Genomic DNA, 27,737 nt, shown 5'->3' with positions numbered 1-27,737 from the left:
ACTGACAACGTAGTCCTCTAGGTCAGGGGTTCCCAAACTTTTCAGGCCAGGGCCCAGAAAATAAGGCGTCAGAGAGCCGCGGCCCAATGCACATCGTCTGGCTTTTTTTTTGCCAGGTGACCGATTTTTTAAGCCAAATATCACTTCAATCCTATTAAGTTAGTTCAAGTTAGTTATTCATTTATATGTGCTATTTATGAGAGGGCTAACTTGTTGCAAAATAATAATGATAATAATAATAGCCTCATTAAAATACTATTGTTGCTTCGGTTGTTTTCAGCGTTTTATGTGCATAATCTGTTATTTAGTTTGAAATGTTCGTTGAAATAAGTAGATTTTTCGTTTTTGTTTATTTATTAAGTTAATATAAAACCATATAGTCACATTTTAGAATACAATAGAATAGAATTTTAGAATACAACTAGAAACACTGTCCTGGCCTGCTTCTAAGTTCAGTGACCTGACAAAAAAAAAAAAAAATAAGAAAAATATTTTTTATTTATTTTTTTTTAATCATCTCGCGGCCCACCCGTGGCTGCTCGCGGCCCACCTTTGGGTCGCGACCCCGACTTTGGGAACCACTGCTCTAGGTGAAGAGGTGGCTGCCGTCTGCGCTCCGGGCGATCTAGCTTAGGAGAACCGTTTGTGGAGTGTTCATCATCGGCCATGTCAATATTAATATTATATTAATATTATGCTAATTCTCTCCGGCTCGAAGGACCAATTGTAACTGAGGGGTACAATTCCTTGACTGTATTAATAAGTATGGTATCATTAAACCACTACCGTCTTATGTACTTTAATTACTGGCCATACAGTACATGATATATATAATGATGAACACTTCCCCACAATGAATCGGTTCCACACAAAGTTGTAATCAAGTATTTATTGCAGCAAAAGGTACATAATATACTTTCTCTAGATGCGCTTATAAGGCAAAGGAATGTGCGTAGGCAAATCAACAACGAATGTCCATTCTCATATTACGCAGGAGATGATAATACAACCTGAATATTAGGAATTATATCTATGGTACTCTGGGGAGGCAGCGGGAGATTCTGGTAGGGGGTTCCCACCGGTTGTAAGCCAGCAGGGGGAGGAAATGTTCGAATGCAAAGTCTGGATCAGCGGGGACTCAATAAGCTCCTGCTATGGGAGGCGGTATATTACTCCCTGATCGGCAGACGAAAAGCAGCAGCTGTAATCCCAGTATGCGTGCAGCACAGGTGAAAGCCGGCCAGCCTCTCCAATAGAGACGGGCTCGAATGATGTTCCTCAAGGGTAGATCCCACAGTAGTGGGGTGTAGACGATTCTTCTCCGCTCCAACAGCCTGGTCCAAAGCAATAATAATAATAATCCAGCCGGAAAGGGGCTCTGCATTCACCGGTGTAGATCCTCCGGTGCGCGGTACTTCACATTAACTAAGTTGAACTTGACGTTATTCCACTAAGCAGTGACACTTTACTATCCTATTCGCACGCGGCTATAAGTGCTCTATTTAGACGCACAGTTGCTCACTTCACTTGGTCGTTGACTCGTGATGAAGGCTTTACTAGTAAGGAGCGAACGATACGTTGAACAAACGTATTAGGATAAGACAAGACTCTATTTTGGGGCAAAACGGGCCCTACTTCACCGCACGTATCGTGGGTGAGGCTTCACTTGGGTAACTCGAACTCGAACTCGAACGAACTACTTCTGTATTCACCTGCGCCATATTTATATGCACGGCGAACAATCTAGTGCCAACCTTATTTCTGTCTCGTATTCCTGGGCAAAGCCGGGCATGTACAGACATGTCTTGACGGTGGCTTTGAACTCGACTCTGGGGGTATGGCAATGGCGCTGGTGGAACGCTATCCAATAAGAGAACGAAATATTATGGTCTGTACTAGGTTAAAGGGATATTCCGTGTATATGTACAAAGAATACACAAGGGATATCAAATGATATACAAATATTATGCAATATATATCAATCAGCAAATATATATATTCGGTTTAATCTGACCCTTTGTAACAGTAGTAGTAGTAGTAGTAGTAGTAGTAGTATGAATATTCATAGTAATACTACTACTGTTATTATTATTATTATCAGTAGTAGTAGTAGTAGTAGTAGTAGTAGTAGTAGTAGTAGTAGTAGTAGTAGTAGTAGTATTAGTATAATGAATATTCATATTAATACTACTATTATTATTATTATTATTATTATTATTATTATTATTATTATTATTATTATTATTATTATTATCAGTAGTTGTAGTAGTAGTATGAATATTCATATGCATATTATTATTATTATTATTATTATTATTATTATTATTATTATTATTATTATTATTATTATTATTATTATTATTATTATCAGTAGTAGTAGTAGTAGTAGAATTTGTATTCATATTGTTATTATTACTATATTACTATCCAGGCAGTGACACTGGAGCATACACTGAGGACGGAGCTTCGTGGTCTCAGAGAGGAGATGGAGGAATCAGACTTCAACCGAAATATCCGCCACTCGCAGCTAGACAACATCCAAGCAGAGGTACAGATCTCAGCTAGACAACATCCAAGCAGAGGTACAGATCTCAGCTAGACAACATCCAGGCAGATGTACAGATCTCAGCTAAACATCCAGGCAGAGGTACAGATCTCAGCTAAACATCCAGGCAGAGGTACAGATCTCAGCTAAACATCCAGGCAGAGGTACAGATCTCAGCTAAACATCCAGGCAGAGGTACAGATCTCAGCTAAAAATCCAGGCAGATGTACAGATCGCAGTTAAACATCCAGGCAGATGTACAGATTGCAGCTAAACATCCAAGCAGATGTACAGATCGCAGTTAAACATCCAGGCAGATGTACAGATCTCAGCTAAACATCCAGGCAGAGGTACAGATCTCAGCTAAACATCCAGGCAGATGTACAGATCGCAGTTAAACATCCAGGCAGATGTACAGATCGCAGCTAAACATCCAGGCAGATGTACAGATCGCAGCTAAACATCCAGGCAGAGGTACAGATCTCAGCTATAGACAACATCCAAGCAGAGGTACATATCTCAGCTATAGACAACATCCAAGCAGAGGTACAGATCTCAGCTAGACAACATCCAGGCAGAGGTACAGATCTCAGCTATAGACAACATCCAAGCAGATGTACAGATCTCAGCTATAGACAACATCCAAGCAGAGGTACATATCTCAGCTAGACAACATCCAGGCAGAGGTACAGATCTCAGCTATAGACAACATCCAAGCAGATGTACAGATCTCAGCTATAGACAACATCCAAGCAGATGTACAGATCTCAGCTATAGACAACATCCAAGCAGAGGTACATATCTCAGCTAGACAACATCCAGGCAGAGGTACAGATCTAAGCTAGACAACATCCAAGCAGAGGTACAGATCTCAGCTATAGACAACATCCAAGCAGAGGTACAGATCTCAGCTAGACAACATCCAAGCAGATGTACAGATCTCAGCTACATCCAAGCAGAGGTACAGATCTCAGCTACATCCAGGCAGAGGTACAGATCTCAGCTAGACAACATCCAAGCAGAGGTACAGATCTCAGCTATAGACAACATCCAAGCAGAGGTACAGATCTCAGCTAGACAACATCCAAGCAGATGTACAGATCTCAGCTACATCCAAGCAGAGGTACAGATCTCAGCTAGACAACATCCAGGCAGAGGTACAGATCTTAGCTAGACAACATCCAGGCAGAGGTACATATCTCAGCTAGACAACATCCAGGCAGAGGTACAGATCTCAGCTAGACAACATCCAGGCAGAGGTACAGATATCAGCTAGACAACATCCAGGCAGAGGTACAGATCTCAGCTAGATAACATCCAGGCAGAGGTACAGATCTCAGCTAAACATCCAGGCAGAGGTACAGATCTCAGCTAAACATCCAAGCAGAGGTACAGATCTCAGCTAGACATCCAGGCAGAGGTACAGATCTCAGCTAGCCAACATCCAAGCAGAGGTACAGATCGCAGCTAGACAACATCCAAGCCTAGCTTAAAACTCCAGGAGAGGTGTTTTTGGCCAACAGCTAATTTCAGTCTATGTACATTTCCCCGGGTGTGATATGAAGCAAGCAAAGCATAGTGGTTAAAGTTAACACTAATTGTGTATACTTTCTTAATACATAAAAGGTATACTATACTTTCTTTTTAACTTGGTGAAACATTTTGAATTTCAGTTTAATCCCATCATCCTGTTAATGCATGTCTCCTCCTGTCTTCCTTTCTTCAGAACAGAGTTTTACAGGAACGACTGGCCTGCATGGACAAGCAGCTAAATGCATCGCAGGATGACAGCGAGAAACTGAGAGTGGAGAGGGAGGGGCTAAGAGAAACCCTATCAGATCTGCTGGGCAAATTGAGGGAGAAAGAGGCAGAGGTAAGGACCAGGGACTGCTGCTTGGTAGTGTGTAAAGGCAGAGTTAAGGACCAGGGACTGCTGCTTGGTAGTGTGTAGAGGCAGAGATAATGACTAGGGACTGCTGCTTGGTAGTGTGTAGAGGCAGAGGTAATGACTAGGGACTGCTGCTTGGTAATGTGTAGAGGCAGAGATAATGACTAGGGACTGCTGCTTGGTAGTGTGTAAAGGCAGAGGTAATGACTAGGGACTGCTGCTTGGTAGTGTGTAAAGGCAGAGATAATGACTAGGGACTGCTGCTTGGTAGTGTGTAGAGGCAGAGATAATGACTAGGGACTGCTGCTTGGTAGTGTGTAGAAGCAGAGGTAATGACTAGGGCAGGGGTCGGCAAAAAAATATTTCATCAACTAAGATATTTAGTCAACAAAAGGCTTACCTGTATGTCTGTTATGTGGTGCGAAATTTGCGAACAATGAAAAATGTACTTTTTATTTTATAGATTTTCCACAAGTAAGGGAAGGACTCTAATAGAGCTGCATAGTTCAGGGTTTTATTTCAAAGTAGGTCTACCGATGCCAGTGTTTTTTCTCCTTTTCTGTGTTTTATTTCAAAGTAGGTCTACACATGGTATTCTTTTTTCAAAGTGGACTACTTTCTATTTTATAAATGTTCCACAAATAAGGGAAGGACTCAAATATACCTGAATAGTTCAGGGTTTTATTTCAAAGTCGGTCTACAGACACCAGTGTTTTGTCTCCTCTTCTGTGTTTTATAAAAAAATAGGTCTACACAGCCAGTATTTTTTTCTCCTCTTCATAAGAGTTTGAGGTTTTCCTTTGGTAAAAACAGGTAAAAACAGCAATTAAAAAGTAAAAAAAAAATCTTTTTGTTGCTTTATAATTCCATTAATGCAACAAACTGTGTGCTATAAGTATAAAGTATAATAAATCGCAAATTACTTTAGGTATGCGTTAGGCGTTTTATGCTAAATGTGGGGTATGCTTGGGGATATATAAAACGTTATACACTTTTTTTTGTGGGACGGGGGAAAAGTGGCTCTTTTGATAGTAAAGGTTGCTGACCCCTGGACTAGGGACTGCTGCTTGGTAGTGTGTAGAGGCAGAGATAATGACTAGGGACTGCTGCTTGGTAGTGTGTAGAAGCAGAGATAATGACTAGGGACTGCTGCTTGGTAGTGTGTAGAAGCAGAGATAATGACTAGGGACTGCTGCTTGGTAGTGTGTAGAAGCAGAGGTAATGACTAGGGACTGCTGCTTGGTAGTGTGTAGAGGCAGAGGTAAGGACCAGGGACTGATTTCAAATGTATTTCAAATTTTTAAAGGGAAATGCCATATTTGACCTGATGATATGTACAGAGCTGGCTGCGGGCTTATTTTACTCTGTAGTAAAGCAACTCTTATAATTCCCCTTTAAGGTAAGGGACATGTTGAATAGCTGCAACCAGCAGCTCTATAACTCCGTCTATTGGTTGGTTGGTCCACACAATTCCCCACCCACAGTTTTCCCCCTAGGAGGCTGAATAGAGGTCAAGTGTGAGTGTGGGTGAAGGTGTGTGTGTGTGTGTGTTCATGCCAAAAAGGGGACGTGGAAATGGGAGTGGCCTGTCGCAAAAAGGCACATCACTTCTAAACCTCTAAACTGCCAAGCTATAACATGGCCAAACTTTGTGGAAAGCTTGATCAGAGATATCTGCAGTTGCCTCCTTTCTCTAACTGGTCCAGAAAAACAACTACAAAATACTCCAAGATAAACCCACTGGGCTTTTCTCAGTCTGTGAGGATATCTTGCATTTTATGGACTTTTAACATATCCACAATACAAATTTGCAGTGAAACTTTGGCTCAAAGTCATCTTTAAAGATGTTGTTGTTCTAGTCTACAAGCTGAATACATTTCCTACCACACATAACCTTTACAAAGTGTGTGTGTGTGTGTGTGTGTGTGTGTGTGTGTGTGTGTGTGTGTGTGTGTGTGTGTGTGTGTGTGTGTGTGTGTGTGTGTGTGTGTGTGTTTCAACATTCAAGAGGTTTAATCGTCACATACATACACAATACAGTAAATGAAGGTGGCCATACCCGCCTTCGATTGTGCAAAAATACAATATAATAATAGAATAAAATAGAATAGATAATAAAATAGACATGATAAAAAGTTAAGATAAAATACAATACAATGCTAAGCTTACGAGTGTGTGTGTGTGTGTGTGTGTGTGTGTGTGTGTGTGTGTGTGTGTGTGTGTGTGTGTGTGTGTGTGTGTGTGTGTGTGTGTGTGTGTGCGCGCAGCTGGAGGAGGAGCAGGGCACGGTATTTGAGGTGAGGTCGATGAATCGATCTCTCCAGCAGAGGGCGCTACAGGACCTGGTAGAGGAGAATGGCTTGGGGAGCTCACACATGATACAGCCCCTGTCCCTCCTCAGTGAAATCCAGCAATCACAGGTGCACACTGTACGCACGCACGCACGCACGCACGCACACACACACACACACACACACACACACACACACACACACACACACACACACACACACATCGCACATGTACAGACAGTTTAGTGAAAGAACATGGTGCTTGAGTTTAGTTTTCAATAGTTGCCTAACAACAACAGTAGCCACGGCCCACGGCCAGCACTTCTGAGCTTCTGAAAGAGAGGTCTTCGGTGGACATGTGCACCTAAAGGTCACACATGTCTTTCAGAGAAGACAGGAGATACATTGGACATGTGTCCTGTTACGGTGATTTCTCTCTTAACCAGGGCGGCGGTGGCGGCAGGGACGACTTGTGAGAGCTGTAATGTCCCTGTATGTGGGAGCCACTACGGGAGTTAAGACAGTAGTTGGAACATCGGAGGATTTTGGCATTGGAGTAGGTGTGCACCAGGGTTCGGCTCTTAGCCCACTGCTCTTCATTACTATAATGGAGGAAGCAACAAGGGATTCACGAGGAGAAGGACCGTGGGAGCTGCTTTATGCTGATGATCTAGTGCTGACGGCAGATTCGGAGGAGGAAGTGAGGAGAATGTTTGTTGAGTGGAGGGATGGAATGAAGAAGAGGGGAATGAAGATAAATATCGACAAGACGAAGGTAATGATAACAGGGAGTGAAGGAGAGAGAATTCAGTCAGGAAGATACCCATGTGGAGTCTGTGGAAGAGGAGTGGGAGTAAACTCTGTGCTGTGTAGAGAATGTGACACGGTGTCACCAAAGATGTTCAGGTTTGGAAAATCTGAGGGGAATGAGGGATTTTAGATGCCCCACGTGTGAGAGGGAAGAGGAGGAGGTGGTTGGAGATGGTGGTCTAGTGATGGGAGGGGAGGTGCTGGAGGAGGTGAAGCAGTTTCGCTATCTGGGAGATGTGATGTGTGTATTGAGCCGTACTGTATTGTACCCATTCTGCAATCTGTATTGTACCCATTCTGCAATCTGTTAAATAAAGTTTTCATTCATTCATGTACTGTGAGGCGGGAGTGGAAAGGGCGCACGGTGAGGGCGAGTGTGGCGGCGGCGTGAAGGAAGTGGCGGGAAATTAGTAGGCTACTATTGAATCGAAACATAGATCTAAAAATTAGAGGAGGGATATATGAAGCAAGTGTGAGATCAGCTCTCCTGTATGGTTCAGAAATGTGGGCAATGTCAAAAAGGGTGATGATGGTGTTAAGGAGCTGTGATCGGAAGATGTTGAGGTATGTGGCGGGAGTCAGATGGCAGGATGGGAGGACCAGTGCCGAGGTCTATGAAATCTGTGGGGTCAGGGAAATTGATTTCAAGGTGAGATATGGACGTCTCAGGTGGTTTGGACATGTGAGAAGATCGGAGGAGGGGGGATGTTGAGAGGGGTGGATGAGATGATTGTGGATGGGCGGAGGCCAAGAGGAAGACCGAAACAGACGTGGAGGGGATGTGTGGGAAATTATATGAGGGATCTGGAGATACTTGAAGACATGGCACAAAACCGTGCCCAGTGGCGTAGAGTCATCGCCCTGTTCAACCTCACTGTAGTGGGAAAATAGGGACGTAAAACGAAGATGATGATGATATGATACTATCTCTAACATAGAATCACACTGTAAGGATGTTTTATTGTACAGTAATACATCTGTTATTATACTATCGCTAACATAGAATCACAGTGTAATGTCTTTCAATACATCTGTTCATAATGATACTACATCTAACAGAATCACAGTGTAATGATGTTTGAATACAACTGTTCATATGATACTATATCTAACGTAGAATTGCAGTGTAATGATGTGTTTGAATACATATTCTAACATATAATTTATCCATTGTTTAAGAAGATGCACTTTTCCATAACCTGCAGCTCATTTGGGTAGCTGTGACAACCCCTACGTACGTGTATCACTATGAAGTCATATTTTGATACGTTGGGCAGTTATGTTTGGTCCCAATAGGCAGTCTTGGTGTCAGAGTCTTGGTGTCAGAGTCTTGGTGTCAGAGTCTTGGTGTCAGAGTCTTGGTGTCAGAGTCTTGGTGTCAGAGTCTTGATGTCAGAGTCTTGATGTCAGAGTCTTGATGTCAGAGTATTGGTGTCAGAGTCTTGGTGTCAGAGTCTTGGTGTCAGAGTCTTGGTGTCAGAGTCTTGGTGTCAGAGTCTTGGTGACAGAGTCCCGGTGTCAGAGTCTTGGTGTCAGAGTCTTGGTGTCAGAGTCTTGGTGAAAGAGTCTTGGTGACACTGACAGAGTCCTGGTGTCAGAGTCTTGGTGTCAGAGTCTTGATGACAGAGTCTTGGTGTCAGAGTCTTGGTGTCAGAGTCCTGGTGTCAGAGTCTTGGTGTCAGAGTCTTGGTGTCAGAGTCTTGATGTCAGAGTCTTGGTGTCAGAGTCTTGATGACAGAGTCTTGGTGTCACAGGTACGAGTGGAATTTTATTATTTTCTTTGGAAGGATAAGCCCCTTGAGATGAAGCATCTCCTTACTAAAGTCAAGTCAAGTGTTCCTCTATTGATCCCCTTGGGGAAATGCAGGCACCATAGCAGCTTTGGAAGGAAAAAAAGACAATAATAGAAATAATAATAGTAATAGAAATAGAGGCAATATACATACTGTATGAGGCAATATAAAAACACAATACAAGGACAACTGACACAACAGTGAATACATAAAATAGTGATTTGACGCATGAGCAGCAAATTTTAAGATGACAAAATAAAGTTGTTTTAAATATGCCAAATGGGCAGCTTTCTACGGAACGCACAGAGAGGTAATTGGTATCTTATCTTCGTGTCTGACTCTGAAGACAGTAAGCATAATTCCCATAATGTTGGTGTGTTCCTTTAACAAGGACTATAGCACCTATTCATCATGTATTTATGAAACGTTCCCTCTTTCCCTCCTACCCCTCTATAGGCTAAAGATGTTCTGCTCACTCACTCTGCCGCCCTGCAGGCCAGAGACCATGAAATACAAACTCTGAAACAACAGGTATGTATCACTGCAGGTTTTTACATACATCAACTGTTCAGTCCATTTCTTTGTTGGGTGAAAGTCCAGTTCATTATGCAATAAATGATTGTCTGTGAAATCTTTTACATGATACTTGCTTAGTGGAAGATGATACTCAATAGAATTTCTCAATAACAATAACAGACAAAGACATCTATAATTTTGTCTGTCATCCAATCAGACTCGGACTTGTTGGTTTAAACTTGATTCTCTGTGTATCCCTGTCCTCCATGGCTCTTTGGTCCACCTTCTGTTTTGCGGGCTTTTATTGGGTCCCCTGTTTTGCATTATTCACAAACAGCCCTGGGACTTGTATGCAGGTATCAGGTGTGTAGCCTCTTACAACTCAAGCCAAATGACCAGACTGTGAAACCATATTTAAGGATGGGTAGGCTATAGGACGAGACGCCAAGAGACAGTGACCTACCATGTACACAGAATGAGAAGAGGATATTACTTTTAAAGGAAAACTCCAACATTTTGGGAAATTAGCTTATTTGCCATCTACCCTGGAGTTAGACAAGAAGATACATACCTTTTTTCTTCTCTGTGCATGCAGTAGGAGTAGGAAGACACGCACTAGCTTAGCGTCAGTCACTGGAAGTAGGTTCCTCCATTAGCCTAGTTCCCAACGTCTTCCTACTCCTACTGCATGCACAGAGAAGAAAAAGGTATGCATCTTCTTGTCTAACTCCAGGGTTCCCAAAATGTTGGAGTGTTAAGATACATACCTTTTTCCTCTCTGTGCATGCAGTAGGAGTAGGAAGACGTGCACCGTTAGCCTAGCTTAGCGTCAGTCACTGGAAGTAGGTTCCTCCATTAGCCTAGTTCCCAACGTCTTCCTACTCCTACTGCATGCACAGAGAAGAAAAAGGTATGTATCTTCTTGTCTAACTCCAGGGTAGATGGCAAATAAGCTAATTTCCCAAAATGTTGGAGTTTTCCTTTAAGATATTGAACATGAAGGAGGTGATGGATGTTCTATTCGGGCACAAATAGGAGAGGAGACAGTCCGAGCACTCTTGAGGAGAATAAAGATTGCCTATAAAATAAGCAAAATGTTGTTTCCTTTATAGGTCAACACAGGTTGCAATCTTTTTTAAAGCATCTCTCTCTCTCTCCTTCAATTTCTGGCATAGCTGTGTGTGTGTGTGTGGTGTGTGTGTGTGTGTGTGTGTGTGTGTGTGTGTGTGCGTGTGCGTGCGTGTATGTACGCTCAGGGAGCGAAATTAACTTTTTGACTCACCGGCCAGTGGCGGGTAGATGGGAAGAATCTACCCGCCAAGCATATTTCTTTGCCATTACCTGCCAAATTTTTTTGATTAAAAAAAAAATATATATATATATATATATATATGTGACTGGGCATGGGGGCGCGGGACTTGTTGAGTGAGGTAAGGTCAAATTTTTTTTTTTTTACATATTGTGAAAGTACAGATTCATACCTTAAAAATAAGCCATCACTTGAACATTTTGGTGGGATATTTTGCAAGCTACATCCTATAAATCATGGTGATATCAGTAAACGCATTCAGAGATGAATGGTCTTCGAACTTGTGGAGAGGTTCACACCTGTGATTTAATCAACTACAACCCTACCCAGAATGCATTGTATTCCATGGCCCCCCTCTCTCTGGGGACATTAACACCTTGCATCAGGCTCTTTTGTTATGGCAATGACTCTGTCTTGTGGCAAGTTGTTGTGGCAGTTGAAGTGTAAGTCTAAAAGCCTTGTAAGTCTAAAAGCTAAATGACTGTATTATAAGGAAAGGTTAACCTTCTGTAGTGTGGTAGTGAAAGGTTAACCTTCTGTGGTGTTGTAGTGAAAGGTTAACCTTCTGTAGTGTGGTAGTGAAAGGTTAACCTTCTGTAGTGTGGTAGTGAAAGGATTAACAGTAATAGCATAATCTCAATATATCTCTAACAGATTACTCATATTTCGGAATTATAACCACTCAAATCTGTGTTTGTTTGATACGTCTTTTTTCATCTAGAAAAAACGGATAAATAGTTTTTTTTACCATATTTCTACACATTTCCGCTGCCACATTACACATTATGAAATCTCGACGAAATACCTCTGAATAAGAATTAAAAAAAAAATTAAAGATTCGATGACTAATTCGGCCAGAAGCGGCTTTGAGGCGAAGCGTTACTAAGAGCTCATAGATACCTAAAAGTCCTGGTAGTGAAAGGGTTAACCTTCTGTAGTGTGGTAGTGAAAGGTTAACCTTCTGTAGTGTGGTAGTGAAAGGGTTAACCTTCTGTAGTGTGGTAGTGAAAGGTTAACCGTCTGTAGTGTGGTAGTGAAAGGTTAACCTTCTGTAGTGTGGCAGTGAAAGGGTTAACGCGCGCCTCATCTCTCCTGCCTCGCGCTGCACCACCAAGCACCAAGCAGCAAGCAGCAGCAGCACCAGCAGCATGCGCCGTACATTTGTAACGTCAACACAGCCCAGCTGTCAACTATGTTATTTAGATGTATTTAGCAATTAGGTTGCAAAAAATGCACCCTAACGAAATTCGTTCGCTCATAAAATTCTAACTGTGTTTTAATGGTTTTTAATTAAGTTAAAACACTCGTTTTATAACGGCCGTCAATGCCTCTTTTTTATCTTTTTTATTTAGACACTGCGTTACGTTGCTTATAACTTATAACATTAAGATAGTGTATTAACATTGTTATTCTCTCTCTGAGAAAGGAGAGCTAAATAATGTGTCTGTGTGTTAACACCTCTTAAGTACCAGTACTTGCTACCCGGACAGGCCGCACAGCCCGCGCGTGTAGTTTTTCTCCTCACGAGAGAAAATGTGTGGAACTATTATAACAATAATTACCTCATTTACAAGTTGTATTTAAGTTTGCAAATAAGGGCAAATAAGGGAACACATTAATGACAATTCAAATATGTAAAAAAAATCAAGATTTCGATTTTTTTGATTTTCTGAACAGCAAGACATTTTCTTCATTTCAGAGCACCTCCCCCTTGCGAATCAAATCGGGTTTGGTCACGTCGAGTCACATATTTTATATAATTTTTTTTTAAATAAAATATATATTATAATCATACTTGTAGTTGTATTATCTGCGAGACATCGCCACCACGCAATAAGTCAAAATGCACGCTATCTGCAAACAGCTCCACTGTCTGTGTGTATACTTGAGTAGCCTCCAGCTCCAGCAAGGATTCTCCGGCGATGCAGCTAGACCCTATACTAATACTCTACATTCAGCATGCAAGGATTCTCCGGTGCTGCAGCTGGACCCTATTGGTATAATGTTACGGTTCTTTGGTCAAATCACATTCATCAAGCCCTCAGCTAGAATACGCATTGAATCAATGTTATAAGACATTGATATCAGGAGCTATCTGTAGCTACTGCTAGCCTGCTAGATAACGTTAAGACAATTTAGTTTACTGGGACATATAGAGCTAACGTGAGCCAGCTAACGTGAGCTAGCTAACGAGGGAACGGAGGTATTATGCACTCGAGTCGACTATTGCTGGAGCATTTGTTGATATCAGCAGCTATCAGTAGCTAGCCAGCTAGATACCGTTAGACAATGCCTCGTCATGTATTAAACTAAAAGGGAATAGTTGACTGGGTCATTGTTTAAACAGTAACGGTAGCTCATGGAGGTCCGCTCTAGACTAGAGCAGACTGCCTCTGTGTTGATACGAGCAGAAGCCAATAGTATCCCGCTGCAGGGCTGGGCGGATATGACTTGTTGCCACGGTTTGTTTCAAAATAAGAGTATCATACGAACCGAATGTTGCTAACTGCCGGAGCCATCGATATTATGACTGGAACTGCGTTTGGAGCGGAAATGAGACCCGCACAGATTTTCAAAATAAGAGTATCGTTATGAACTACACGCCACACGGCGGGCAGACCTCTCAGTGGCAAGCGCCAAACGTAAAAACTGAGCGCCAATGGCGGGCTTAAATTTCGCCCCCTGTGTACGCTGCTGTCTTGATGGCTGTTATGCAATTGTGTGCGGGGGCATTTCAAAATGGTCTCTTCAAGTCAGAAGGAATATGCATTTTTTGTATTGTACATACTATTTTGTATTGTACAATGCATGACTCCTTAAATGTCGAATAAACATCTTGATCTCAGAATTTTTAAACAAAGTGGCCACAATTTGATTTGTAGAATATTTTGCTATGGACTAATACAGTACACAGGGGTCTAATAAGGTAACTGGAGCAAGCACTACCATCAGTGTTAGATTCTGATCAATCTGGCCAGTATCACGTCTTCTTGTGTTATCCTCTCTCCATCCAATTCCTCTGCGTTGTGTAATTTTAATGGTCCTGACGTCTCAGATCCTGGCTGATACAATCCTTATCTCTCCCCGTTAGTGCGATCCGCAAACCATAATAATTCTCCACCTTCATAAGAATTCGACACTTTGACACAGCGTAATACCTTACAAGGAGAAGCGTTGTTTATTGATATAAACAGAAGCCTCAGCTCAGATGTTAACAGATTGTATTGTCCTTGAAAAGTCTATTCTAATGATCTTTCGGTGTGTTCAGTCTATCGTCCTCCTGCTATTCAGTCCAATGGTGGTCAGGCCTGGTCTTTAGCCTAAACCCTCCTCGCGTTAGCCGAAGCTAATGATGATGTGTCATTCCACCCCCCCCCCCCCCCCCCTCTCCGTGATGAGAGGAGAGAGTCTCTTCTGGTTTCTTCCCTCTTAGTCCCAGTCAGATTTTAGTCTGCCCTACCCGGAACCACTGTCAGCTTTATAGGATCTTCGTCATAGCAACGACGGCCCACCCCTTTCTGGTTGTCATGTGCCGCGCTGTCATGACAACTGCTAATAACCTTTCACACATTTCAAAACGTTTCATTACTGTTTCATTAAGATGAACCTCTCTCCGCCCTGCTCTCTGGGCCCACACTCGCTCTTATCAACTTGTTGTGTCTTAGATCGGAATTCAAAACATTCTGCTCTGCTAACGCGGCCTGTGCCTGTGAAACCGCTGGTCCACCACCGTCTATATCATCCTGTGATGATAATGGTATTACCCTCTTAAAGCGTCTCTTTATATCAGTTTATAAACCAAATATACATTGAAAAACCACCAATTTCCCTCAATCAGTATTGTAAAAGTCCCATCATTTATGTCTATTGTTTCATAATATCAATGTGCACATGCCTGTCTACCCAGATAGTAAGAATTTACACATTATTATTAATATTAGAATATGGATCAATTCAATGTTTGAATTATTATAATTAGCCAGTCTATGATGAGACTTTAAAGTGGTGGTGATTTTCACTGCTTAGCTGGCGATGGTACATCTGTCCAGCCTTGGAAAAGGGCAAAATAGATCTCATGCCCAAAAAGGTTGCCCACCCCTGATTTAGACCATGTGACACAAACTCCATTGCTACCAATATAAATTTAAACGGTTTGAAACAGTAGAGGAAAAGTAACATAATCACCTAAATGTACAGGTTTCTCCCACTAGGGGTCATGAATATTAACAGCAAGTTTTGTGACTGTACGGCTGACACATTAGGAGCTGCTGTGTTCAATGAGACATGTCTGGAGTCCATCCTGCTGCTGTGTTCAATGAGACATGTCTGGAGTCCATCCTGCTGCTGTGTTCAATGAGACATGTCTGGAGTCCATCTTGCTGCTGTGTTCAATGAGACATGTCTGGAGTCCATCCTGCTGCTGTGTTCAATGAGACATGTCTGGAGTCCATCCTGCTGCTGTGTTCAATGAGACATGTCTGGAGTCCATCATGCTGCTGTGTTCAATGAGACATGTCTGGAGTCCATCCTGCTGCTGTGTTCAATGAGACATGTCTGGAGTCCATCCTGCCCGACTGTGCCGTCAGCTCTGTGGGCTCAGGTCTCCTCACAGCTGTTCCCCCACAGGCTGATACATCTCTAGCCCTGTATGAGCTGTATAGGATTGTGAATGGGCTGGAGAACTCACACCCAGAGGCTGTGTTCATTGTCAGACATAACAGTTAACAGAGCCAACATGAAGAAGGTTCTCCCAAAATACTATCAATGTTTCACTTTCCCCACCAGAGGCAGTGTTGCCAAATAGGAAATGTTAAATTATTGTCCCAGAGGCTTTAAATTATAATTCTTGGAGGAAGATTATCATCTGTATGCAAGATATCATCTGTATGCTTATAACAAATAGGCATACAGAGGGCAAGATTATCATACAGAGGGCAAAACAAATCATACAGAAAGCAAGATGATCGTACAGATATGATAATTATCACTCATTGGGTAACCCTGATGCGTCTATGCTTTTACCAACTCGTTCGTGTTTCCGGGTTCCTGTTTTGCGCTCTGATTGGCCGCTGACCTACGCTAGTACGCCCCCCTCGCTGTGAGCGTAGCAAGACGGACGCTGAAATCGAACAGCTGTTTCCGCGAGTACGCCCCCCTCGCTATGAGTGTAGCAGGACGCTCCGTGTTCATAGCCATTCATCTCTAAAGCTAACCACTATTTGTAAAAGCCACAACCACGTTACCATATTTGTAATAATGTAAATCATTGTGTCGTTGTACATATTGTGTATACAACGTGAGTAGCTAACGTAGCTTAGCTTGATAGCCGCCGTTCTCGAAACCTAACAATGCCCGATCTAAAATGATTCTCTCCTCTTTGTATACCTTTGTCCTCACAAGTATTCTGCCAGGGAACTTGTGGACACGACAATAGTAGTAGTTATAAGGTGTTTGAGCTTGTAACGTTGTACATATTGTGTATACAACGTGAGTAGCTAACGTAGCTTAGCTTAGCTTGATAGCCGCCGTTCTCGAAACCTAACAATGCCCGATCTAAAATGGTTCTCTCCTCTTTGCATACCTTTGTCCTCACAAGTATTCTGCCAGGGAACTTATGGACACGACAATAGTAATAAGTAATAACATTCTGCAATGTTAAATAACGTTTATCCATTCAACTAGCGGTACTAGGTAGCTAGCCTAGCCGCAATGCTATGGTCGATCCCATTCACGTTAGCATGTAAGCTAACAACAGCAGCGTTAGTGCAGCTAAAGGGGCTATCGTATCAACATGATGCGTGTGCAGTGCTTTGCCCCACAGGTCTGAGAAGAGGAGTCCATAAGTTCCCTGGCAGAATACTTGTGAGGACAAAGGTATACAAAGAGGAGAGAACCATTTTAGATCGGGCATTGTTAGGTTTCGAGAACGGCGGCTATGACCTGTGGGGCAAAGCACTGCACACGCATCATGTTGATACGATAGCCCAATTAGCTGCACTAACGCTGTTGTTGTTAGCTTACATGCTAACGTGAATGGGATCGACCATAGCATTGCGGCTAGGCTGTCAAGCTAAGCTAAGCTACGTTAGCTACTCACATTGTATACACAATATGTACAACGTTACAAGCTCAAACACCTTATAACTACTACTATTGTCGTGTCCATAAGTTCCCTGGCAGAATACTTGCGAGGACAAAGGTATACAAAGAGGAGAGAACCATTTTAGATCGGGCATTGTTAGGTTTCGAGAACGGCGGCTATCAAGCTAAGCTAAGCTACGTTAGCTACTCACATTGTATACACAATATGTACAACGTTACAAGCTCAAACACCTTATAACTACTACTATTGTCGTGTCCATAAGTTCCCTGGCAGAATACTTGTGAGGACAAAGGTATACAAAGAGGAGAGAACCATTTTAGATCGGGCATTGTTAGGTTTCGAGAACGGCGGCTATCAAGCTAAGCTAAGCTACGTTAGCTACTCACGTTGTATACACAATATGTACAACGACACAATGATTTACATTATTACAAATATGGTAACGTGGTTGTGGCTTTTACAAATGGTGGTTAGCTTTAGAGATGAATGGCTATGAACTGGTTGTGGCTTTTACAAATAGTGGTTAGCTTTAGCGATGAATGGCTATGAACACAGAGCGTCCTGCTACACTCGTAGCGAGGGGGGCGTACTCGCGGAAACAGCTGTTCGATTTCAGCGTCCGTCCTGCTACGCTCATAGCGAGGGGGGCGTACTAGCGTAGGTCAGCGGCCAATCAGAGCGCAAAACGGGAACCCGGAAACACGAACGTGTTGGTAAAAGCATAGACGCAACCCTAACCAGAAGTGAGCAAACGTTAGACCACTGCTACACCCCATTCATTCAGAGACTGCTATAAACCCCTCCTTACCACCCTGCCTTTTGGAAGGCTGATCATTGCTCCATTCTATTGCTGTCTGCATACAGGCAGAAACAGAAACACGAAAAAAAAAACGGTTTCCAGGGTAATTCACAAATGGAACAATGAGGCTGAGGGGGTCCGCCTGGGTCAGCCACCGTCTGCACCTACCCCAACCAGAAACCCTTGGTCAGCCAGGAGGTCCTCGGAGCGCGGACCACTGCATTCAACTCAGGTGACCCTGACGCCTATAAATCAGCCAGATATGACCTCTGGAGGTCCATCAGGGATGCCAAGAGAGACTACAAGGACAACGTGTAGTCCAACTACTGCAGCTCTGACCCCAGATGCATGTGGAGTGGATTACGCTGCATCACAGACTACAAAGGGAAAACAGGGACATTGTTCCATTCACCACATCTGTCCCAGACAAGCTCAACACCTTTTATGCTCAGTTCAATGTGGAAAACACCTCGCCCGCCACGAGACCACATGTGGGTAGGCGGGCTGCTACACTGACCTAGAAATGGCTGACGTAAACCCCCAAAAAGCTCTGGGGCCGAACATATTGCAGGCCGGGTTCTCAGGGTGTGCACTGACCAACTGGCAGAGGTGTTCACCAACATCTTAAACCTCTCCCTGAGTCCGTCTGTGGTCCCCATCCCCTTCAAGGCATCCACCATCGTCCCCATCTCCAAAATATCAGTGGCCTCTTGCCTAAACAACTACCGCCCTGTCACACTGACATCAGCCATCATGAAGTGCTTTGAGTGACTAGTCAAAACCCACATCTGCTCCTCTCTCCCTGACACCTTAGACTCCATTCAGTTCACATACAGACCAAACAGGGCCACAGATGATGCCATCGCCCTGGCGACACACATTGCACTCACTCACCTGGACAAAGGGAACACATGTGAGAATGCTCTTCATTAATTACAGCTCGGCATTCCAAACCATAATTTAGTCTAAACTCATGTCTAAACTTTCTGATCTTCGACTGGAGACCTCCATCTGCAGCTGTATATTGGACTTCCTGACGGGCAGGCCCCAGGTGGTAACATGGGCTCAGCCCCCTCCTGTACTCCCTGTTCACCTACGACTGTGCTGCCAAGCGCTATCATTACGTTTACTGACGACACAAACATCCTGTGCCTCATCAAGGACATTGATGAGACTGCCTATAGAGAGGAGGTGAAGACACTACCCAGCTGGTGCCAGGAGGACAACAACCTCTCTCTCTCAACATCAGTAAAACTAAAGAGATGATTGTGGACAACAGGAGACAGCAGGGTGGAGGACACCTCCCCCATCTACATTGGTGAGGCTGAGGTTGAATGGGTCAGCAGCAGCTTCAAGTTCCTGCACATCACAGAGGAACTTTCTTGGACACTACATACAGTACAGTACGTACACAGTGGTCAAGAAAGCTCATCAGCGGCTGTATTTCTTGAGGACACTGAGGTTTGGCATGAATGCCAGCATCCTCACAAACTTCTATAGGTGCATCAACAAGAGCTTGCTGATAGGCTGCATCACGGCTGGAACTATTCTGCCCACAGCCGCTAATCACTACAGAGAGTAGTGGTGGCGGCACAGCAGATCCCAGGCAACAGACTCCCAGCCATTCAGGATATCTTTCATCAGCAGTGCCCGCGGAAGGCACACAGCATCATTAAGGACCACATCCACCCAGCATGCAGACCGTCTGGCTGCACGCACCACCAGACTCAAAGACAGTTTTTACCACAAGGCCATCAGGCTTCTCAACTCATAAACCTGCAATGTTTACATAAAAATCAAACAAAAAAAATGTTGTGCACATTTAGTGGGACACATGCGCCTGCTTTTGGGGAAAAAATGTATAAATAGATGTTTAATAAAAATGTGAATCTGGCGGCACCCAGTTTGGGAACCCCTGCAGTGTGCTGCAATAACTATCCAAGGGCATCTCTCTCCACAGCCTCAGATGCTAGTTTGGCCACTAACTGGCGTCATACAGAAGCAGAAGCAGGCGCAAGTTGTCATATAGCTTATGCGTCTGTGTCTTTAACTCTGCTGAATGATCTTTTCATTTTAAATATTTGTAATATTTTATCTAGAAATTATTTTTATTGAAATTGTGTTTTCATTCTTTGCTCATACTGATCAGGAGTGGAATTCAATTAGGAAAATAGTGTGACTCATTTATCAGTGTTAAATATGCTACAAACAAAATGGTGTGCTGTTAAAGGAACACACCAACATTATCTCACCATCTTCTCCAGAGTCAGACAAGAAGATAGATACCAATTTCCTCTCTGTGAGTTCTGTAGAAAGCTATCCGGCTGCAAGCTAGCCTAGCTTAGCACAAATGGAAGCGGATACACTAGCCTAGCTTAAAACTCAAGGAGAGGTGTTTTTGTCCAAGAGCTAGGCTAGCTGGTCCATATCCGCTATCTTCTTGTCTGACTTTGAAGAAGACGGTAAGCTCATTTCCCATAATGTTGGCGTGTTCCTTTAACATGCAAATGACAAATAAAGTACAACTGTAAACTATAAACTGACACCGAGACAGGTTGGAAAACATACTGCAGGAGGTTCACATTCACATTCTGTCGTTTTAAAAGTATCAATAATAATACTGAAATATTAATATCCATGTACGTGCTGATAGTCCATCAATCATTTGCCTTTTCAGCTGCAGTCACAACGGGAGGAATTTGAATCTTTGAAAGAGCAACTGAAGTCATTTGGCAACAGCCCTGGATCACCAAGCTACAGGTAACACTGCAGTGACACACACACAGCACTAATTATAATTAACTTTTCATTTGGTTTTATAATCTTTTTATTTATTTTTATTAATTATTATATTTAGTTGTAAAGTTTTAGTTTTCCAACAGTCATGCCTGTATGTAGTGTTTTTCTCTATAGGCCTACATCACTTTTTTGCATATAAAACAGTCAGAAAACTGTCTTTGTTTACATTACTTTGTTTACGTTATTATTACTATTTCTATTATTATCTTATTTCATGCCTGTATCTCCCCTCTCCCCCATGCTGCTATGAAACCTGGATTTCCCCAAGGAGATTAATAAAGGAACACTTTCATTGACTTGTCACTAGGTTGGATAGTACAACATTTTCAAGCCAAACAATATTTGAGGGAAACTCCACTTTGTGAATTCCTTAAATTGAAAGTGAACTGATCCTAATGCTGAGCGGTAGCTTATCTGGCCCCATGCATGAGTAGAGGGTTCTTTGTTTCACAGCCCTGATACATCTGTGTCCATCCAGTTCCCTAGAAAAGGAGTTGGTTGTGGTTCGTCAAGAGAGGGACTCTTTGACTGAGCAGCTCTATAACACCATCCAACACAAGGTGGCGTTGTCCCAGGAAGTGGATGCGTGGCAGGTGAGATAGATTCTCCATGCTACATACTATATTGTCCATGCTACATACAGTACTATATTGTCCATGCTACATACTATATTCTCCATGCTGCATATTATGTTCTCCATGCTACAGCTACATACTATATTCTCCATGCTACATACAGTACTATATTCTCCATGCTACATACTATGTTCTCCATGCTACATACTATATTCTCCGTGCTACATACTATATTCTCCATGCTACATACTATATTGTATCCAATTTTCAGTATGTGATCTCTTAGTAGGAATGGGTCTCATTCCCGAAAATGTTTCAAAGATATATTCTGGAAGACTTATCTTGGAACCACTGAGACATAATCAATGACAAGTTCACTCTAAGTCCTGAACATGCTGGTAATATGTCTTAAGTGGCTGAAAAGGTCGCACAAATTATATGATCTGATATCTGTTAGGAGAATGGCATTCTGTCGTAAACTCGAAAGCGCGTTCCCGTTCACTGCATTTGCATACAAAACAACGCCTCCAGAGCTCCTTATAAGGCAAATAGTGACGCAGCTGTGTGCAAATGGAATGGCGGAAGTGCTTTGCGAGTCTTGCGAGCCGCGTGATTACGAAACATAGCATCAGTCAGTGCCAATCAGAGAGCGTCTCCAAGAAATGCGGCTAGGTTTCGTAATCACGCTTGCGCGCCATCAAAACTAGATTAGATTAATGTATTGGCATCATATACAGCTCGCGGTACACCTGCCGCAGCGCGCGCGCACACACACACACACGCGCGCGCGCAGTACTGTATATGAATGAATGAATGAAATATAATATATATAGCCTACGGCGGGCGTAATGAATGAACGCAGTATGGCTTATTATTCCATAATTAAGCCTATAGGATACTGTTCATTCGTAGGCGCACACAAGACTTGTTATGGAATATTAATGCAGTCTATTTCCAGCTTTAGTTCTTATTTATTTATCCACTGTCATTTCAGTGTTGGTGTATAGGCTATATAGTGTATTTCAATATAAGTTTAATTGATTAATGATATATTCGAAGGAATGCAGGTTTATAGCTATATCAACCCCCTCCAATGTACAGTAAATGACCAAGTATGGTTTTGTCAATATTCCAATGTACAGTTTTGCTTGTACAGTGTAAGTCTATCCGCCACCCACCCCTCCTACCCAACCTCCTCCAACAGTTTCTACGTCAAATGTACTCTCTTTTCTGGACTCTTTTTGTATCACAAACAGTACTGTATTTGCAAATCTGGTATGGCATAAATGTATAGATGTAGCAGTACTGTCTATCTGTGTCGTGTGTGTCATATGTTATGATGAATTGAAAATGGGGGACCCTGATGTAAACAAGACGAAATTCTTTCTCTGGTCTGCATCCCTTGAGCTGTACTGTACTGTACCCATTCTGCAATCTGTTAATAAAGTTTTCAATCAATCAATCAATCAATCAATCAATCAAACAAAGGTCTGTCCCATTGTATACCAATCAATGGGATACATTGCATGTTGACCTGCATTCTTTCAAATGTATATAATTAATCATTAAAACAGATGTGTAACAAATAAGAAATACAAATTCCACAGAAGGCATTAAATAATTATTATTTTCAATCATTTCACAATAATTGCATAATTGTGTTTGAATATCTGAGTAATTAAAGTAATTATACAGCTGGTTCAGATATGGTTAAGCAGCTGCCCTGTGATCAGATGAATCCATATTATTTATTTTTCCAACATCAAATGCGTAATTTCTTATTGTACAAATATTGTCATATTTATTTTAATTATGATTAAGTAATTAATTCCAAGGAGGCCTGTAGCGTTGACGTTAAGGAACACAGTCTGTCAAGTTATAATGAAATTTTAAATTAGTCAATCAATCATGAGATTTGATCGTGGCTGAGAGCAGATTTAAGAGTGCTACTCAGTGCTACTACAATTTGGGGACTCCCACTCCCAGCCCTAATATGTCTTAAATGGGCCGAAATCTGGCTAAGATGAAATTTTTTGTCGTAACTTCGTTCGGGAATGAGACCCACTGTTTACTGGATCTATAGCTCCTGGAAAAGTTTTAGTTGAAGATTCACAACTTGTAAACTGGGGTCTCATGGAAGTTGCCCGTGTTTACCACTAGTATTTACCACTTGGTTGGCCATTCCAGTGAAATCTTCTGGGTATAAACTCGGAAATGTCAGACTTTCTAAATTGACGAGGACCGGCCGAACACACAATATTACTCTGTACTCAGCAAAGCCATGATTTTCTTTAGCATAATACCATGCCTGCAAGAACGCCCCTAGCCCATGCCACCAGGCTAATCGGTTGCAACAACCATTTAATTTAATTTGATTTTAGATTTGTTTTTCTTTCCTTCTACAGGAAGACATGCGCTTGGTGATCAATCAGCAGGTGCAGCAACGGGAGGAGGAGAGACGGAGAGAGAAGGAGAAGGAAAATGAGAAGGAAAAACCATCAGGACTGCAGAGAAGCAAATCTTTGAGACTCAGGGGAAACGGAGGGTTCTTCTCGTCTTTGTTTAAAGACAAATGATGTCACTGGGCATTAATCAGCTGATTAACCTGGTGTGATCCTTTCTTTACGTACCTGAAACCCTACAGAATGTCACATGCTAACTTGGACCTGTGCTTGGTTCAGATGTCAAGTCAAGTCAAGTCAGCTTTATTTATATAGCACATTTACAATGACTAAAAGCCAACCAAGGTGCTTTACAGGTGGGACACGATAAAAAACACATACAATGCAGTAACAAATAAAATACACAAATATTACAGAAAAAGGTATAGTACACTAAGAAAACAAGAGCAATGTGCAATATAAAAAAGACAAGAAAATTTGATAAAAAAGTCCAGAGTCAGCAAACGTAATGTACAGGTGGCAGGCTAACTCTGGTCAAAGGCCAGGGGGAAAAGGTGCGTTTTAGGCAGTGATTTAAAGGCCTCTAGGCTCTGGGCAGATCTAATGTGGGGGGGTGGGCTGTTCCAGAGTCGAGAGGCAACAGCAGCGAAGGCTCTGTCTCCTCTGGTTTTGAGCCTGGTCCTGGGCACCTCCAGCAGCAGCTGGTCAGCAGACCTTTGGGCTCTGGATGGGGTGTGGTGGCGCAGGAGCTCAGCAAGGTATAATGGAGCCAGCCCATTTAGTGCAGCAGTAATTTAAAATCAATGCAGAAACGGACAGGGAGCCAGTGGAGTGAAGCCAGGACTGGTGTGGTCACGTTTTTGGTACCAGTGAGAAGACGCGCAGCCACATTTTGGACCAATTGTAGGCGACGGAGCAGCGACTCGTCAATGCCAACATACAGCGCCGATGGACCAGGGCCTAGCTTCCCAAAAGCCTTTTAGCTATAAGATCAACATGGATCTATGCTGACAGCATTAAGGCCTCCTGTATTTCTGTGGTAAATCTACAAAACAAAAGAATAAAACAAAACAAAACAAGAAACACAGTAATACTGTTGGTTTTACTATAATTAATTTAGTCTGGGAAGACTAGAACAATGTTAAAGTCCAGTGCCAGATTTTCCACACCTCCTCTGGGAGGCGCCAAGGAGCCAAGCTGTAGAATCGGGTCAACATGATATTTCTGATGATGTCTCATGATATTCATAACTTTTACAACTCGTAAACTCTGGTATCATGGAACCAGTTTACCACTGGTATTTATACCACTTGGTCGACCGTTCGAGTGCAACTTCCTAATGGTAAACTCGGAAATTTCAGACTTTATGAGTTGACGAGCGACCGAAAGCACGATATCCACATGAAATATGCCAAGTGTGAATAGGAACAAGCCATACATGCACATCTCAGGTGTGAAGTGCTGAACACAGTGCGGTCTGAATCTGAACCACAATCTTTATATAATAGTCCTGGCATTTACTGTACCTAAAAAAAATTGGGTCAACCTCACACACAAATTGCAACAAGCACAAACTCAGCGGATTGAGTGTCCTGGTATACGTTTTGAATGAGAGAAAGAAAAGTCCTAAGGAATTGTATCAAAAGAACGTTTAGAAAATCACGTAAATATGATCCTACCAAAAGCGCCTTTTTAGCCAAATGTTGGTGAGGTACAAGCCTACATTGTTGTGATGCTAGATTTGACCATGCTGTGTTGTTTCCTTGAAGCAAAAACCCCACATAGTAAATCAGTGATGAGAATTTAGTATGATCACATGATCACATCACATGGTCGATTCTCATCGTAAGCAATGGAGAGAAATAACTGAAATCAGCTGCTGATCAAACAAACCAATTAAAATCAAACTGCTGGTTAAACTAACCAATTAATCCTCTCCCACATCCCATTTGTATCTTTTTTAGGGGGGGGGGGGGGGGCAGGAGACCTTTAGGGAGAGATAGCAGGTCGTACAGTAGATGCCACATAACAACATATATTTTGGTTAGGCGTCCATTTTGAAGGTGTATGAGGTACAGGGCTTAGAACAGTATGGTGGAAGTGTATGATGGCCATTCCCATGCTCAATTATGTCTCATTATCTCATAAGTTGTTGCAGCAATCTTTGGGTTGATATTACACAGATTTTGTGCAAAATGTAAAAAAGAAATTACCAGAGAAACTTTCTACTGAATGCGTTCAGTACAAAGCCATCCAACTGTAAGCTAGTCTGGTTTAGCACAAATTAATGGAAGCGGATACGGACCACTAGCCTCTAGTTTAAAACTCCAGGAGAGTTGTTTTTGACATAGCTGGTCTGTATCCGCTTCGATTAATTTGTGCTAAACTAGGCTAAGCTGGCTAATGCAGTGCATTTCCCATAATGTTGGCGTGTTCCTTTAAGTTAGCATCTGTCTGTCTTTTATTGTCCTCTTCCCTGTTACATCCAGCTAATGTGTTGTAAAATATAGCATTCAAGTCAAATGTTTACAGATTAAATATTGTAATATAAAGGAAAATGTATATGTATCTAATGTTAGTTGTACATTATTTTGTGTCATTAGCCTACATAATGTATCTTTTGAAAATGAAAGTTTAGTGACCTCACTGCGTGTTTTGTGATCTATTTTTACAGTTGATTGTTCCAGTTGCCTTTATGCAAAGCACATTACAATACATGATTACATAAATATTTTATATGGGTGGCCTCGGATTTTATACAGACTGTTTTTTATTTATTTTTGCACAACTGTTTATACATAGGCCTGGCCAAGCCATTGTTAAAACTGCAATAATCGTTTGTAAAAACATAAAACTCATTGTAAATACTGTATTGTGTATATAAGAAAGTTGTTTTTTTTCTCGAAAAAAAGGAACAGAGGAATATAGGGATTTATGTTTTTCTGATAAATGAGAAAAAACGAGGGATGCTCGATATTGGCTTTTTTACCGATACCGATATAGCGATATTGTCCAACTCTTAATTTCCGATACCGATATCAACCGATACCGATATATGCAGGGTTTCCCCCCCCAAAAAATGGAATAATTTCAGGTAATTAACATTACATATCTCTTGTCGTGGAATTAACACAACATTATGCATACTTTTGACAATAAATAAAATCAGAATTTGTTCTTACTTGCTTGCCTGGGTAAATAAAGGTTATAGAAATGTAAAAAAATAAATAAAAAAATTGAAAACCGATACCGATATTTTCCGATATCACATTTTAATGCCGATATCGGCCGATAATATCGGTAGGCCGATAATATCGGACATCCCTAGAAAAAACTGATGTTGAGTATGTTTCTATCACCACAAAGTACAATTTCCGCCTAAACCAAAGCTATAACTGTAAAAAAGAATACTTAAAAAATATGGTAAATGTCTGGCAGCAACGGTTGCCAAATACTTACTGTCAAATTACAGTAAAATCAAATAAATTTACAGATTACAACCTTTATTTAATGGTTAATATTTTGATAAAAAGTAATTTACTGTATTTTTATGGCATTTACTTAAAGTAGAAAAACAAAAGTAATCTGTAAAATAATACAGTGAATTTCCTGTGATATTATTTTTTTCAGTGTATATTTATTTTAGGTAAATCAATTTTCCGACTACTTGGTGATGTAAGGCTTACCTGGTTCATTTTATGGGGAAAGGAGTGAGCATTCACAAAGCTTTTTTGTCACCTTTCCCCTATTCAGACTGGCTTAATGTGGCCTATTTCAGGGATTGGGGTAGTTCTAAAGAATAGTAAAAACATTTAAATAAAAAGATAAAATATAAAACCCATAAAATAAAATTTGACAACAATCCTTTTCATTAATGGGAGACCCTGAAGATACAAAAACCTTGTTG

The 27,737-nt window shown here is 41.8% G+C and overlaps 1 protein-coding gene across 2 annotated transcripts in view; it reads left to right on the top strand.

The window, feature by feature from the left end:
• The window catches only part of bicdl2 (BICD family like cargo adaptor 2), a 53,170-nt gene extending 26,470 nt beyond the window's left edge, over positions 1–26,700 (top strand). The window contains exons 6-12 of one of the 2 annotated variants that reach the window (XM_084320046.1): positions 2,432–2,548; positions 4,272–4,418; positions 6,701–6,853; positions 9,784–9,858; positions 20,732–20,814; positions 21,332–21,446; positions 23,834–26,700. In XM_084320046.1, the coding sequence (XP_084176172.1) occupies positions 2,432–2,548; positions 4,272–4,418; positions 6,701–6,853; positions 9,784–9,858; positions 20,732–20,814; positions 21,332–21,446; positions 23,834–24,004 (861 nt within the window). In that variant the 3' untranslated portion in view covers positions 24,005–26,700. The remainder of the gene's footprint in view (positions 1–2,431; positions 2,549–4,271; positions 4,419–6,700; positions 6,854–9,783; positions 9,859–20,731; positions 20,815–21,331; positions 21,447–23,833) is intronic. The other variant, XM_084320047.1, reaches the window with a different exon arrangement.
• Positions 26,701–27,737: the final 1,037 nt, after the last annotated feature.

Source organism: Notolepis coatsorum (genome assembly GCF_963971535.1).
Source record: "Notolepis coatsorum genome assembly, chromosome: 8".
NCBI classification, from domain to species: Eukaryota; Metazoa; Chordata; class Actinopteri; order Aulopiformes; family Paralepididae; genus Notolepis; species Notolepis coatsorum.
The sequence above is the reverse complement of the archived record's forward strand: the minus strand, read 5'-3'. Positions and strand labels throughout refer to the sequence as shown.